This window comes from Prinia subflava, chromosome 16 (genome assembly GCF_021018805.1).
Source record: "Prinia subflava isolate CZ2003 ecotype Zambia chromosome 16, Cam_Psub_1.2, whole genome shotgun sequence".
Taxonomy (NCBI): domain Eukaryota; kingdom Metazoa; phylum Chordata; class Aves; order Passeriformes; family Cisticolidae; genus Prinia; species Prinia subflava.
This window is the reverse complement of record NC_086262.1, coordinates 11,774,421-11,789,256: the sequence shown is the minus strand read 5'-3', so window position 1 is coordinate 11,789,256 and position 14,836 is coordinate 11,774,421. Positions and strand designations below refer to the sequence as shown.

The 14,836-nt window shown below is 55.6% G+C and overlaps 1 protein-coding gene across 1 annotated transcript in view; it reads left to right on the top strand.

The window, feature by feature from the left end:
• The window catches only part of CAMK2A (calcium/calmodulin dependent protein kinase II alpha), a 34,872-nt gene that overhangs the window by 15,246 nt on the left and 4,790 nt on the right, over window positions 1-14,836 (top strand). Inside the window, exons 7-18 of the mRNA XM_063413174.1 lie at window positions 243-345; window positions 820-903; window positions 1,550-1,644; window positions 2,030-2,152; window positions 2,890-2,973; window positions 4,304-4,346; window positions 6,052-6,092; window positions 10,642-10,674; window positions 11,762-11,810; window positions 13,091-13,166; window positions 13,989-14,083; window positions 14,443-14,680. Of these exons, the coding sequence (XP_063269244.1) occupies window positions 243-345; window positions 820-903; window positions 1,550-1,644; window positions 2,030-2,152; window positions 2,890-2,973; window positions 4,304-4,346; window positions 6,052-6,092; window positions 10,642-10,674; window positions 11,762-11,810; window positions 13,091-13,166; window positions 13,989-14,083; window positions 14,443-14,675 (1,059 nt within the window). The 3' untranslated portion in view covers window positions 14,676-14,680. The remainder of the gene's footprint in view (window positions 1-242; window positions 346-819; window positions 904-1,549; window positions 1,645-2,029; window positions 2,153-2,889; window positions 2,974-4,303; window positions 4,347-6,051; window positions 6,093-10,641; window positions 10,675-11,761; window positions 11,811-13,090; window positions 13,167-13,988; window positions 14,084-14,442; window positions 14,681-14,836) is intronic.

The window sequence follows — 14,836 nt, the reverse complement described above, 5'->3', positions numbered from 1 at the left end:
TGCGGGAAAACCACAGAGCAAAGACCAGCTTCAGAGCGAAACGGCACAAGGGAGATGGGGTAGGGAGGTCTTTGCAGCCTATGATCCCACCCTAGGGTTCCAGGGACAAAGGAACAAAGAGCAGGACAAAGCAGTTGGGGGACACATCCAGAGCTTCCTCCGTGCTGTGCTGGGAGGCTCCCCCTGCCAAAAGTGGAGCCTGAGGGGTTTTCACTCCTCTCCAACCCCATCTCCTCCTGCAGCCTGAGAACCTGCTGTTGGCATCCAAGCTGAAGGGTGCTGCCGTCAAGCTGGCTGACTTTGGCCTCGCCATCGAGGTGGAGGGGGACCAGCAAGCCTGGTTTGGTGAGTGGGACTGGCCTGAGGTGGGGTCACCTCCAGCCCTCCTTGGTGTCTTAGTTCAGGGGGGCTCCAGGACCCCGAGCCCAGGGTTAGGGGAGGGTCCCAGCAGCACCAGCCCAGGAAGCACTGTGGATGAGCAAACAGCTCCACAGGGACTCTGTGAGTCACCGAGGTGTCCTGGTGGGATGGACAAGCCGGCAACAGGGGCAGAGCAGGAGGAGGAAAACCTCTTCCAAGCACTGCAAGCACACCGCAGAGCCCTCCAGCCTTAGGCACCATCTGGGGTTTGGCAGCGGCAGAAAAACAGAGTTTGCTCTGCCCTCGGGAGTCACAGAGGTTTCTGGAAGGGGGGGTGTCTGTCCCACCGGCTCGGGATGTGCCAGCACTCTGGGCTCTCGCTCTGCCCGGCCGCGGGGCTGGGGAGCTGTGCGGGGACGGGGCTGCCTGGCAGCGGGCGTGACGGGCTGTCTGTCCCAGGTTTCGCCGGCACACCGGGATATCTCTCCCCCGAGGTGCTCCGGAAGGACCCTTATGGCAAAGCCGTGGATCTGTGGGCTTGCGGTAAGTCACATCGGGGCTGGAATGCCGGGAGCGGGCTGGGCTGGGCTGGGCTGGGCTGGGCTGGGCTGGGCTGGGCAGGGCTGGGCTGGGCTGGGGCTGGGCTGGATGAGGCAGGGTGTTCATCCAGCATGTCCCAAATTGCAGTGCCAGTCACATCTCAGGAAAGTCAGGGTGGAGGATTTACCCAGGAGGTGGCACATTATCCTGGGCAACACATTCTCTCCCAGTCCAGTGGCACCCCTCTCTGAAGGATCACCCCCCCCCCCCCCCCCTTGTTATGTACCCAAAGTTCCCATTCAGGCGAGATCCTGCCTCTTTTCCCTGGGGTGCTGGTGGAGTTAGGCAATGCCTCCGTGCAGTTGCAGCCACAGAGGAGCCTTTTCCCATCCATGATGGGGAGGAGGCATCACCCACCCCTGCCAGGGCACCCACTTTGGGCTCTGGATGGTGGCTGCCAGAGCCTTGAACCTCCCCAGGTGCTGAACTGGACCCACCAACAAGCCTTTTGCTCTTTAAACAGTGAGCAAATCTTCATGTTGCCCTAATTTCTGTTTCTCTGTTGAGTTTGACCAGTCCTCAGTCTATGTGTGCTCCTGCCTCCAGCAATGAATTCTCTCCCACTGATCTCATCTCGTCTCCTGGACAGGTGTCATCCTCTACATCCTGCTGGTTGGGTACCCACCCTTTTGGGATGAAGACCAACACCGACTCTACCAGCAGATCAAGGCTGGAGCTTATGATGTGAGTGGGTTTGTCTTGCTGCCCCCTTCAAAGTCTCCTCTCTTTCCTGCTGTCCCTGCCTCACAGCCTGCTGCTCTACAAGAGCAACCAAGACAAGTTCAGACAGATGGGAACAAGTACTTTCTTGTTTCCTCTGCCCTGGTCACAGAGTGTTGGCCTTGTTGCCAGGTGCACACATGCACATATTTCAGGGCCACTCTGTGGGAGACACAGGTCTTGTCCTGAGCCTTCCAACTTCCTTCTCCACCCCTGCTCTTCAGTTTTCTACCTGGCAGTTCTTCCCAGCGGCTACCACTTTTCCAACCTGTCCCAAGCTGCAGGAGAAGCAACCCAAGTGCAGAGGGGCTCTCTGCCATCTCTCACCCTGGTCCCTTTGCTTTGACAGTTCCCCTCCCCTGAGTGGGACACGGTCACTCCTGAAGCGAAAGATCTCATCAACAAGATGTTGACCATAAACCCCTCCAAGCGCATCACGGCAGCAGAGGCTCTGAAGCACCCCTGGATATCGGTGAGTTGGGGCCAAAGGGAGAGAGATGTGGGGATTCACAAGTGGGGAACATCTCACTGGGGATCACTTGTTATCAGATGTGCTGCCAGCTCTTTTCTCCATTCTGGGAAGATGGTTTCCTGGCATGGTTCCACCCAGTGCTCTCACAGCAGCATTTCCCCTGAGGTTTTACAGCAGAAAAAAGGTTGTGAATGCAAACAGCACGTTCCTGGGGGACCTGGTGATGGGAGAGACACACATGCTCCCTGCCCTGGTGGGGACAGGCTGATTTCTCAGTGTCACGCTGTGCTGGGGGGTTTTTCTTCAGAGGCAATGGGAGTAGGCTCGTGTTTATCCATCCATCCACCCCAGCAGTAATCCCTCCACCCTTTGATGCATCCCACTGTTTCAGTTGCTGGTTCTCACTCTGAATCAGATCCTAAAGGCAGGAGGACTCTGTGGGCTTAACCACACAAGTGCAAACCCTGAGCACATTGTTAAACATGGCTGGTCAGTCAAGGGGTTAACTCAGGGGGCAGCCAGTTCTCCACACACCTCCACCACCAGAGCAGATCCTGCTGACTCCAAAGCTTCGATCTCCCACTGCCCATTAAACTTTTATCTGCTGCTGCTGCTGCAGGCAGCTCTGGCCCGTGCCTCGGCCATGGGAGATCATACACGTGTTTGAGCATGTGAGAGCCGGGCTGGGGAGCCCTTTCCCTCCAGCACTGCTCTGAGCCAGGTCTCTCTCCCCCCAGCACCGTGCCACCGTGGCATCATGCATGCACAGGCAGGAGACGGTGGACTGCCTGAAGAAGTTCAATGCCCGGAGGAAGCTGAAGGTAACTCTGTCCAAGCTGGCTGCTAAATGCACAATCAGGTCTTTGTTGGGCTTCTTCCCTGGGTGGGAAACGACAGGGTGGTGTCCATGGGCAGTGGTGTGGGTGTGACAGGCATTTGGGGACCCTCGTTGTGAAGAAGGGGAAAGAGACTGAGTGGGGGGACAGCTTCATCTGGCTGGGGTTTCCAACTGCTTAAAGAAAGCCATGTTGAAGGAAAGCACTGAGTCACACTGGACCCTGGGGTGAGCACTTTTCCACTGGAGCCAGTGTCAAGGTAGCTTCTTTCTGTGGCTGGACACAGGCCTGAGAGGCACAGTGAGACCCTTTGCCTGATGGCCAAGACTCTTTGCAGCCAAGAAATAAAGTGATCCCCAGACAGACAAAAAACTCACCCAACCCAGCAGCCCCACAGCCTTTTCCTTCTCGGCTGCTGCCATGCGCCACAGCCTGGACCCCTCTGAAATCACCATCTCCAGCCTGAACACATCCCTGAGGCACCCATCTCCTGGATGCTGCTCAGCCTCGGCTGGCAGCAGGGTGCTGAGGAAATCAGGCTCTGGAAATCACAATGTCTCCTGCAGGGTGGGGTGAGGCTGCTCTGTGCCACAGCCGCAGCCATCAGCGCTCCAGGCCTGAACACAGCGTGGCACAGAGCAATGCAGCTGCAGGCTACTAACAAGATTATCAAGCAAAGAAACTGGCTATAAACTATTATTACTTTTCAGCTAGACAAGTAATCAAATTAGTTCAGGCATGCGCTTCAAAATAGTAATCCATTACTGTAAGCAATTAGTCCAAAGTAATCTCATTATACACTCAGCAACTAGTTAGTAGACTCAGCTGGAAAAGGGGAAGCATTTTTACAAATGTTGTTTTGTGGTGGTGATCTTTGTGTGGCTCCCGTGAGCAATCCCTGCCCTGCTGCTCTGAGCTGGCACAGCTTTAATCACAATTAAATCCGGTTCCACTCCCAGTGGGTCCCCTTGTTGCCAGCTGCTGGCCCCAGTCAGTGGGGTTCTGCTTCATCTAGGACAGGGTAGTGTGAGACTGGAAAGTGCCCTGCAGATATTTAATATCCCTTTAATCTTGGAGGGAAGGCAGTTTTGGAGAATGCAACCCAATGCCATGGCACTGGGGATATGGAGTCAGGTATTGAGAGCTGCTTTTGATGGCAGGAGGAGAATATCAGTCCGTGGGCCAGTTTCCTTCCTTCCTTCCAGGGGCTGGGGGACAGGTGCTGGGCTCTCCTCCCCCAGAGATGGGGGGAGCAGCAGGGTGCAGGGGGCCAGGGTCCAGCACACCCTTTCCTTCTGCCTTCCTTGTCTTTCAGGGAGCCATCCTCACCACCATGCTGGCCACCAGGAATTTCTCCGGTAGGTGCTGTCTCTGGGACTCATCTCCTTGTCTTACAGGATACCCAGGGCAAACCTGCAGGGTCCCTGGAGAGCTGGCTTTGCCTCATGTGTCACAGAGAGGCTGAGGTTGCAGCCTGGTGCCTCTGGGGATGTGTGGCTTTGGGTGCTTCTCCAGGAGAGGTCACCTGGCACCTCCAGCCTGGCTCCTGGCTTGGGATGCAAGAGAAAAAGTGTGTGGTTGATGCTCAGTGATCCACAATGCTTTAGGGTTTTGGGGTTTGTATGCACCCAACCACCTGGCTTGTGCAGGGATGGGGATGTGGGTGCTGGGGGCAGCCAGAGCTCAAGCAGCTGGTTTTGTGTCCTGGAGATGTTTGTGGCTCAGGGAGAGCATGCTCTGCATCAAGAGCAGGGAAAGACCCCTGGTGCCACTGCAGGCAGATGGCAGCAGGATCTCACAGGTCTCTCCCCAGGCAGGTGGATGCTAATCCTTGCAGGATTCCCCACTCTCTTCCTGCCTCCCTCCTTCCCGAGGGCTGCCATGGCGACAGGACCGAGCACGGCAGCCCAGCCTGTGCACTGGAGAAGTCTCAGTGCAGCCAGAAGCCGCTCTGCTCCTCCCTGAGAGCTGTTCCCTCTGGGGACACCTCACTGCATACGGGATTTCCCAGGCGATTCCCCAGGCGTGGAACCAAACGGAGCCGTGTGACTGCAGAGCTCCTGCACCCGCTGTCACCTCCAGCGCTCCCCGGTGCTGGGATGGCCCTGCAGCGGTGCTGGGGGCTGGGACACACCAGCCGAGCCCTGCACGCTGCCGAGCCCGCTGGTGGCAGCTGCTCGGGGTTCATTGGGTGTTCCAGGGTGCTTTGCAGAGGCTCCCCGAGTGTCAGGTGTAGCAGGTGGGCAGGGGTGCCAGGGCAGAAGGCAGTGGCCAGGGCTGGTATCTGCATCTGTCGTGGCGGGATCGTGCTGACACATTTAGCACTCGTGGCGGGCGCTGGAGGAGTCCAGCAGCTGGGGGGATCCGGTGTCAGGCCCCACGCCGGGAGAGGCGGACAGGAAGCATCAAAAGGCAGGAACTTCCAAAGCATCTCTGCCAGCGCCGCCCGTCCCCCGCACGGCCCGAGGGCTCCGCACCTCCCTGCCCGGGAGCACGGCAGGGCTGGGGGCCGCAGGCACCGGGCTCCAGCGCTGGGGGCGGCTTTGTGCGGCCGGGGGGGCTGCGGCAGTGCCGGCAGCGGCGGGTGGGCACAGGGCGAGGCGCCTGCTTTTCATCCTTGTCAAAATGCGGGCTCGCAGCTGTCGGGCCGGCGGGCCGGCAGCACATGATCCCGGCAGCATGGGGCTAAAATTAGAGGGCGGCAGGCGGGCAGCCCATCCCTCCCCACTGCACCGCGGCGGGTCAAACAGCACCGCCCGGCCGGAGGCCGCCTCTGCCGGGCAGCCCTGCCGGCCCCCTCCAGCCGCCCCAGGGACTTGGCGTGACGTTAGGGCACGGGTCATGCCCCTGGCCAAGAGCCACTGGGGCAGGACAGGACGGTGCTGCCAAGGTCGCCCCTGAGCTGCCACGGGTTGCACCGGTGATTGCTGGAGAGAAGACGGACCCCGGCAGCCCGGCCTGGGGGTCCTGTCACCCTGGCACCCGGCACCATGCTGCTGATCCTCGCCCTGCTGGTCATCGTGCCCTGCCTGGCTCTGCTAATCTCCTTCCTCCTCTCTCCAGGAGGCAAAAGTGGTGGCAACAAGAAGAATGACGGCGTGAAGGTAAGCTGAGCCCCAGTGCCCTGCGCTGCCCACCCCTCTGCTGCTGGGGGTCTCTGTGCCGTGCTGGCGGTGAGGCTTTCCGTGCCCTGCTGGCCGTGGGGGTCTCCGTGCTGTGCCCGTGGTCTCCGGCAGTCCCTGCCTGTGACACCCTGCACTTTAAAGGGCAGCTGTTGAGTTGGCTCGGCTGTCCCGGTGTGTCCCCGTGCCACGGCTGGGCTCCTGCCAGCACAGGCAGTGCACAGGAGGCTTTGCAGCGCAGCGGGCGAGGGGAGCGGGCTGGTGCTGGAGGGTGCACGGCGGGAACTCGCTGCTGTTTCATTGCCGGCAAGATGCACTTGGCCCTCGCTGCCCCCAGGAGGGGGGAGAGGCAGAGGCTGGACCAGGATGGGGGACAGGAGGAGGCAGCTTTGCAGCCCAGAACCATGGCTCCAGCAGCAGCTGTCTTGCGGGATGGGTAGCCTCAACTCCTGCTCACTCAGCATGGGGGTCCTGCTGCAGCTGGTGAGACTGGTCCCAATTCCTGTCCCATCCTGTCCCATCCTGTGCTGCTGGGTGACACATGGGTGCTTTTAACCCCCTTGGCAGTGCTGCTTTTCCCTTGTGCCCAGTGCAGACAGCAAAGAAACATGGTGATGCTTTGACAGAGCAAATGGCTTGGTGATGCTCTTAAAACAAGCTGGCGCTTGGTGGGTCTTGTTTCTTGGGCTGCAGAGCCTGCAGGTTCATCAGCCCCTCCGAGGTGGGGCCGCAGCTCTGCTCCAGGACAAGGCAGCTCCAAGAGGCAGTAAAATTCTGCTGTTTCTGGTGACATGGAGATGTGGTGGATAGCAGTGGTTATTGAGCTCTGTCAAACTCCTCCTGCAGGAAGGAATGGTCCATGCAAGGGTCTTTCTCTCCTTACCTGTTCCCTTCATGAATACAATGGATCACTCAGCAAGGGAGAGCTGGTGTGGTGACATCCTCCATCGTGGTGACATCCTCCATCATCAGGCAGAGCTCTGGGAGGCTGATTGCAGTGTGGCCCCTCTCCTTCCTCCATAGAGGTCCTTTGTTGGGAGAACCTACAGAACCTTCTCCTGCCCTTTGGCAGGGACCCAGCTGTTGGGCTGTGATGGGTGCAGGGTTTTGGAAGAGTAGAGCCCTCAGCCAGCTTCTTCCTTCCTCAGTATGAATGCTTGGTGAAGCTGGAGGTGTAGGGGTGGTGTGTGTTTCTCTCACTCTTCCCAGACCCAGCAGCTGGGATAGGAGAAGCCTGCAAGGACTGAGACCATGCACAACCTTCCAAACCTGGGCTCAGCTCCACAAGAGGCCATTCTGGCCATGCAGTGTTATTCTGCAGCATGAAGCTGATGGCCTGGATGGGTCTGAAAGGACATTACTTTGGGCTGTCATGAGACTCCCAGGACAGAATTAATAGGGCTGGTGTTGGCAGATTCCATGGTAGTCACAACACCCCATGTGCCTCTGCTGGCCTGTCCTCTGCTGCTCTGAAGTCCTGGTTGCTTCTGAGAGTCACCTAAGATGTGACACCACAGGCAGAGCTCACTTGGTACAGGTTGCTGGAGCACAGGTGAAACCAAACAGAAAATGCATTTTTAAGCTAATAAAGGAGAGATTGCTGGATGAAGAGGCTTCATCAGGCACAGTCCTGAATCTAATTTTCCAGCAGAAAGTGACAGCTTTGAATTTCTGTGTTGTGGTAGACAACCATTTGCCAGCCTAACTTGCTAATGATGCTCCCTCTTGGACTTCAAAGGAGCTTTGAGGGCAGACATTATCCTGGGAAAAGAGGTGCTTCCTATTGCAGCAAAACAGCTTCTTTGGGTGAACAGCCTTCTAGCTCTTCACTGAAACTCAGTGAGGAGAGTCTGCTTTCAGAGCAGGATCAGAGAGGTTGGTTTGCATCCCCAGCCCTCAGCCCTTGCTGGTGAGAAGGGAGCAGATCATGAGGCTTCATTCCAAGTGCAATCTACCCACCAGCACTCATCTGAAGTGTGTGGACAAGCTCTGAGAATGAATTTGCTATTTTTATTGCCCCCTTTTCAACAAGTAAAGGGGAGACAGCTTGGCTAGATGGCCAGGAAGGTGCAGGAGGAGAAGACAAGGTAGAGACAAGCTCACTCCCAACAGCTTCCTTGCATTATCCACCTTCAGCATAACCATCCCCACCTCTCATTCCCACGCTCAGCCCAGGGGACCTGCAGCATAACTCATTCAGGGGGGCACGGGGAGGCTGGGTGTTGTGGCTGAAGCTCTAATGGCCCACTGGGCAACCAGCAGATGTCAGGACACTGCTGAGCAGTGTTAACTTCTTTAACTGGCTGGAAAAGCAAGGTAGGAACCTGGAAGCCTGCCTTGAGTGCTTGGCACGGTGGGAAGGGAATGGTTCTGCCTGCTCAGAGCAGACCACATGGTGTGGTTCAGTGTCAGAAGAGTTGTGTCCCCACTTGGAGTAACGTGCTGGACTGGCTATCCCCAGGAGAGCAGGCAGATCCCAGGCAGCCACCCCTGCCTTTTCTGCCCAAAGATGTGCTGGTGGGCAGCAGGCAGCTGGAGCTGCCCTCTGGCCTGTCTGCACAGCCCTCCAACACCAGCACGGTGCCAGCCCAGGCTCAGAGGGCTCCAAACTCACCCTCCTGAGGAGGTTCCTCGCCTACTAAAAGCGTTCCTGGGACCAGAAATCCCCCTTGAGCCCTGCTCTGGGATCCGTGGGAGGTCCTCTGGTCCCAGCAGCTGTGATCTTTCAGTGCCCTGTGTAGTGTCACATCTCGTGCCATTGTAACGAATGGAATCACTGCCCCATGTCACATCCTGTCCCGTCCTGAGCTGGTGAGCTCACTGCCCCGTGTCACATCCTGTTCCTGTATGTCCAGACGCGGTCACTGCTTTGTGTTGCATTCTGAAATTTCTGTGTTGCGTCTGAAATTTCTCCAGTTTGCTGCCCCGTCTCATGTCCTTGGGTAGCAGAAGCTGTCAGTCCTTCCTGCAACAGCCCAGCTCCAGTGGCTCCCTTTCTCCGTGAGGTTCCTGACAGAATACCACAGCTCACTCTGCCCTTTAGGACGTGTTTTTTGGTGAAGGAAGGGCAAGAGCTGACAGATGACCCGGTACCTAAAGGGGTTACAGGAGTGCTGGAGAGAGACTTTGGACAAGGGCATGGAGTGATAGAACAAGGGGGAATGGCTTCACACAGATAGAGGGCAGGTTTAGATTGGATATAAGGAGGAAATTATTTATTGTGAGAGTGTTGAGGCACTGGAACAGATTGCTCAGAGTAGCTGTGGGTGTCCCATCGCTGGAAATGTTCAAGGCCAGGTTAGATGGGGCTCTGAGCCACCTGGTCTGGGAACTGGATGATCTTCAAGGTCACTTCCAATCCAAACCCTTCTGTGATTCCATGATTCCACCATCTAGCAAAGAAGGAGAGAGCAGCAGTAGTAGATGGGGAAACTCACTGAGGATGCTTGTGGGAGCCAGTTAGGATGTGAAAGGAGAAATGAGGGGGAATGGATATCATCATTTTTTATTCTGTAGCCCATGCACCCTAAGGGGTCACTCCATGGACTTTTCCAAGAGATTTGCACAGTGTGTGCTGCTTTTCCCTCTGCAGAGCAGGCACAGCTGGTGCCTTGTTAAATATGCTGGTACAGCACTTTGTTACTTGGCACTGCAGATTCTGATTTCTGCACGTTGGTATTCCCTGACACACACTGGGATTCATTCCCTGGGAGCCAGAGGTGCAGAAGGGGTATGAGGTCATCATGCATGTCCCTCTGTCCCCTAGCTAAATTAAAGATGGAGATGGGGAGCAGAGTAAGGAAGGAGAGTCCAGAAGTAGTCTGGGATTGCAAGTAGAAGAGTGGATATGGGGTCATCCAACCCAAAAACCTTAGTGGTAGTGGTCAAAGATGGAGATAAATGTGCAGGTCTTCTCTTTGGAGTCCTGATTTAAAGTACTGGAGCTGTGCTCAGGACTGCTTCCCACACTGTGGGCCTGCCTCGAGGCTTTAATGCCTTGCTGGCCTTAAACCAGCCAGCTTAGGACTGGTCTAATTTCAAAGCTAAATGAGTGTCTCCACACCAGTCAGTGCCATCAGCAGATAGACCCAGAGCAGATCCAGAGAAGTCAGTACAGCATTCACACTGGGCACAGGGCTGTGGTGAAGCTGCCTTAGCTCTTCAGTATCCCTGATATCAGTATCCCTGATCACTTTTCAGAGTGATATGAGTATCACTGTGGTCACAGGCCACCAGAGTGGTCATTGACTCCTAGGGGATTCCCTTTTGGACTAGCCAGGTCCTTGGCATGAGCAGCCATGGCATGTGGCATGTGGCAGGTCAGGTGAGAAATGTGCTGTCAGGAATGTGGGGAGGGAGCTGGCAAGTCACCACCAACACTGCAGCCAACATCCCCACAGGAGCAATGAGTCCCTCTGCACCCATGAGGACCAAGAAGGGTGGCTCAGGAGCTGCTGCCTTTCATGTGCTGCTCTCAGCCTTTCTCACTCTGTGTCTCTTCCTGTTCCATCTCTTCTCCTTGTTTTTCCAGAAAAGAAAGTCCAGTTCCAGCGTTCAGTTAATGGTGAGTGTCCTTCGTCTTCCTGAATGCCAATATTGCTGGGCCTCTCCTCATGTTCCAGCTTCCCCCGTTTTTGCAAGTTACCTCGGGGTAGGGAAGAAGGGACAGCGGGGTTGGAGGGAACATCCTCAAAGCCGTATCACCCACAAACCCCATTAACAGGGTTGGTGCAGGCACTTGCTGGCCACCAGCTGGTGGGAAGCCAGCCCTGGTTCTTGCTGATGGGTTCTCATGCCGTTTCTCCCAGTTCTCCTGACTCAGGTCTGCAGGCTGCATCGGTCCAAGGAGCCTTGGAGAAACACCTTCCATGCCTCTGCGGGGACTGTATGGTCATGGGACACCTTGCCAACCTACATCGGGGTCTTCTGGGTAATACACAAGCAAGGCTCTGCTGGGAAGAGCTAGCAGAGCCATTGCTCTAGCTCCGCTAGCAGAGTTGCCTTGATGAGGCTCCTGGAGAGAGACAGGGGGTCAGTACCCCTCTCCCCCCAAATCTGTCTAGTGCTCAGCTGTTTCTTGAAAGAGCTGTGTCTCAGCCTTCAGTGGTCCATGTGGGTCTTGGAAGCACTGTTTTATTGTACATTTCTCTCCCTACTCTGCGGTCAGTGTGGTCTCTCTCACTCCTGCACAGTCCCCTCTTTCTCATCCCAGCTCCTCCTCGCTGTTAATTTGTACATCTCTCTCTTTATTGTACAGTCAACATGGTGTCTTCCACCCCTGCACAGCCCCTCTCCCTGCCCCTCCGGCAACGCTCCTAGGAACCCACCACATGGCCCCTGGACCTGCCCCCATCTCTGTCCCCACAGGTGTCGGTAGGAAAGGCAGCGCCGTTCCTACGAGACCCTCCACAGCCCACCTCTTGTGCCCTTGGCGACAAGGAGTGGAGGTCAGGGAGGGCTCTGCCAGTGCTGCCCTAGAGCTGTGGTTGAGGACAGGTTGGACCTGCTGGCGTTTTCCTTGGTTTCTGTCTGTTGGCACAGTTGAGCGCTGTGGGGTCAGACTCGGGGGGCTGTCGAACACACGAGCACAATCTGGCATGGGGAGAAGACTCCGCTCACCACCCCGTGTCTCCTTTCTGTTCTTTGCTCAGGAATCATCGGAGAGCACCAACACCACCATCGAGGACGAAGACACCAAAGGTACCACTGGGGGCAAGTGGGAAGGTGGGCAGGTTGTTTTGGAGGGATGCCCATGGGTCTGGCCACCCCTCACGAGATATTTGCCACAGCAAAACCCACCATCAAGCTGCCTCAGGGCCTGTCAGAAGTTGCTTTAACTCCTCAGGTGGTTTCACTGCTGGATTGCTCACACTGAGCAGCTGGGGCACTGCTGGTGAGGAGTGAGGTGCTCCCATGAACAGGGAAGTTCCCTGAAAGCAGGTGTGGAAATGGCAGAAATCTGCAGGGATAGCAGCCTGGCTGCTCTTTGAAAAGAAGCATCCCTTTGGGAAAAGCCTCCAGGGGAAATTCCTGTCTGCCACCCCGCCTGCCTGCCAGAGGCAGCTTTCTAAGAATAACCCAGGGAATAATTTATCGGTGTTAATTTGTAAAGTCTCTCGATGAAGTGATCTCAGCACAAAGCAAGATGGACTTTGGCCTGACATGAGAGCTACTTTTCCTCCTGGAGAGGGGCTCCTCGAGCCTGGGTGTGGAGGCAGGTGGTGCTCAGGAAGTGATGGGATTCCCTCGCCTTTCTGAACAACTCCTAGGGACAAACTTCCTCTCCTTTCATTAGTCACAATGCAAAGGAAAAAAAAAAAAGTCAAGCATGAAGCCGATTTGCATTTGAAGCAGAACCTTGTTAATAAGCCCAGGGTTACCTCTGACAGCTCTTCGTGCATCCCTGGGAGCCCCAAAACTGCTCTTGCAGCCCAGCCCTTCCCAGATGAACTGGCAGTGCCTGGAATCTCTGGCAGCAGTTCTGTGCTGTTTGCAGGATCCCTTCTTGTGTCTTCTGGGGTGGCTGTGCATGTCACTCATCTCTTCTCCTCCTTTCTGACACCCTCTCCTCCCATTTCAGAGGGCGGTGAGAGCATCCTTGGTCCAACTTGCCCTAGCTGGCCGCAGCTGTGAGTTCCTGGGGCAGAGGGTCCCAGCTTAGCAAGGCTTTTCAGCCAAGACCAGCCTGTCCCAACTTTTGGGCTGAAAGTAGCTTCCCACTTGGTGATTAACCTTTTGGCTCTTTAGGAAATTACATGCACTTTCAGTTTTGCCCTTTGAAAATCTGGAGATGAAGAGCCCTTTTCCACCTCTGTCTCCCCAGTCGCTTTCCTGCTTTTTCCCTGTACAGTTTCCAAAGTCCCCCCACATCTTGTGGTCTGTTCCTGATGAGATAAAGATCTCTCACCAATATGGTAACACCAATGCCTATTTCTGGTTTGTTTTATCCTTTTATTTCCCTTTTCTCTTTAAACCCACAGTACGGAAGCAAGAAATCATTAAAGTCACAGAGCAGCTGATTGAAGCAATAAGCAATGGTGACTTCGAGTCCTACACGTGAGTGTGCCCAGGGTGGGTTTGGGCTGGGTGAGGGCTCAGCCTCCCAGATAGGGTTCTCTCACCCTTACAGTGCTGCCCAGGAGATTTTACTGCTGCCCAGGGCAGGGTGACCAGGTTGATGTGGTGGGGAAGAGTGGAGACCATCCAAGAGAAGAAGGAGACATCAGTTTCCCAGCCTGATGCTCTCATGCTCAGCTGACCACAGTTCTCTGGTCTTACTGTCACAGATGAGCCCAATTTTTGGTTTGCAGAAAGAGTAATAATTGTAAACATGACTTACGGTGAAAGAAGTGTTTGTATCCATGGAATCCATTATATCCAGATTGCCACAGGCTGCTCTGAAGCGTAGATGATTTCTGCTTGCTGAGCTGATGCTGTTCAGAGTACACTTTTTCTGTGTCCAAGGCTGATTTAATTAGTGATGTCTGAGTGAGTGCAGGTCATCCTCCCTGCCTCAGAGGATCGCAGCAGGGATATTTTGACACAGAGCAGATAATAGGAGTTTTTTCTCTGATGTCTTCCTTTCTTGTAAAGAGGATGACAATGTTTGAGGAGGTTTACTGGCAGAGGGTGACTGATAGAGAAGTTATCCTGTTTTGGTGGGGTCGTGGCTACAGGCAGAGGGCAGGAGGGGAGGTGGGTTGGGCAGAATGCAGAGTTGAGGTCAGATTTTTGCAAGAATTACTCCATACTGCAGGCACTCCTCAGCCTCAGGCTGAGGAAGACATCCCGAGCAGGAGGTGTTCGGGTTCTTCAGGCTCTCATGCCAGAAGTGGTGAGATAACCTCTCCCTTTTCTCTCCCCGTCCTGGCTCCCCAGGAAGATGTGTGACCCTGGAATGACTGCTTTTGAGCCTGAGGCTCTGGGCAACCTTGTGGAAGGCCTGGATTTCCACCGATTCTACTTTGAAAACCGTAAGCAGCTCACTTGCTTTCTGAGGGACCCCTCCCACCTCCCACGTGCCTGTCCTGACCTCCATCAGTTTGCTGGAGGGAATAGGGTTAGGGTTGCTGTGGGAGCATCTCTGGGTGATCTGGAAGATCCCAGCAGGAGGTGTTAGGTCACCTGGGGCCAGGTGTCTGTAGAGGAGTTGTTGGGTTAGCTCTTTTCTAGATGGAACCAGTCTGAATCCACCTGTACAGCATTTACACAGCCCCATCAAACAGAGAGCTTAACACAAGCATCTCCTCTTCCCACATTGCTGCCAACCTGAGCAAGAGCCACCCAAACTCCTTCCCCTGCCTAAATCCACTTGTGCTTGTCCCCTCTCCAGTGTGGTCCCGGAACAGCAAGCCCGTGCACACGACGATCCTGAACCCCCACATCCACCTGATGGGAGATGAGTCTGCCTGCATTGCCTACATCCGCATCACGCAGTACGTGGACTCTGGAGGGATCCCCCGCACTGCCCAGTCCGAGGAGACCCGCATCTGGCACCGCCGCGATGGCAAATGGCAGATTGTGCACTTCCACAGATCTGGCGCGCCCTCGGTCCTACCGCAGTAATCCCTGTGAGCATCCAGGCCTGGGGCACGAGGGACGGGGAGGGCTGGGGCACAAGGGATGTGGGATCCTGTCCTGAGGGTCTGTGGTGGGGAGGTGGCTGATTGCTGTGAGATAGCAACGGGGAGAAGGATGCTCTTCCAAAGGGATGGTCAAAGCAAATC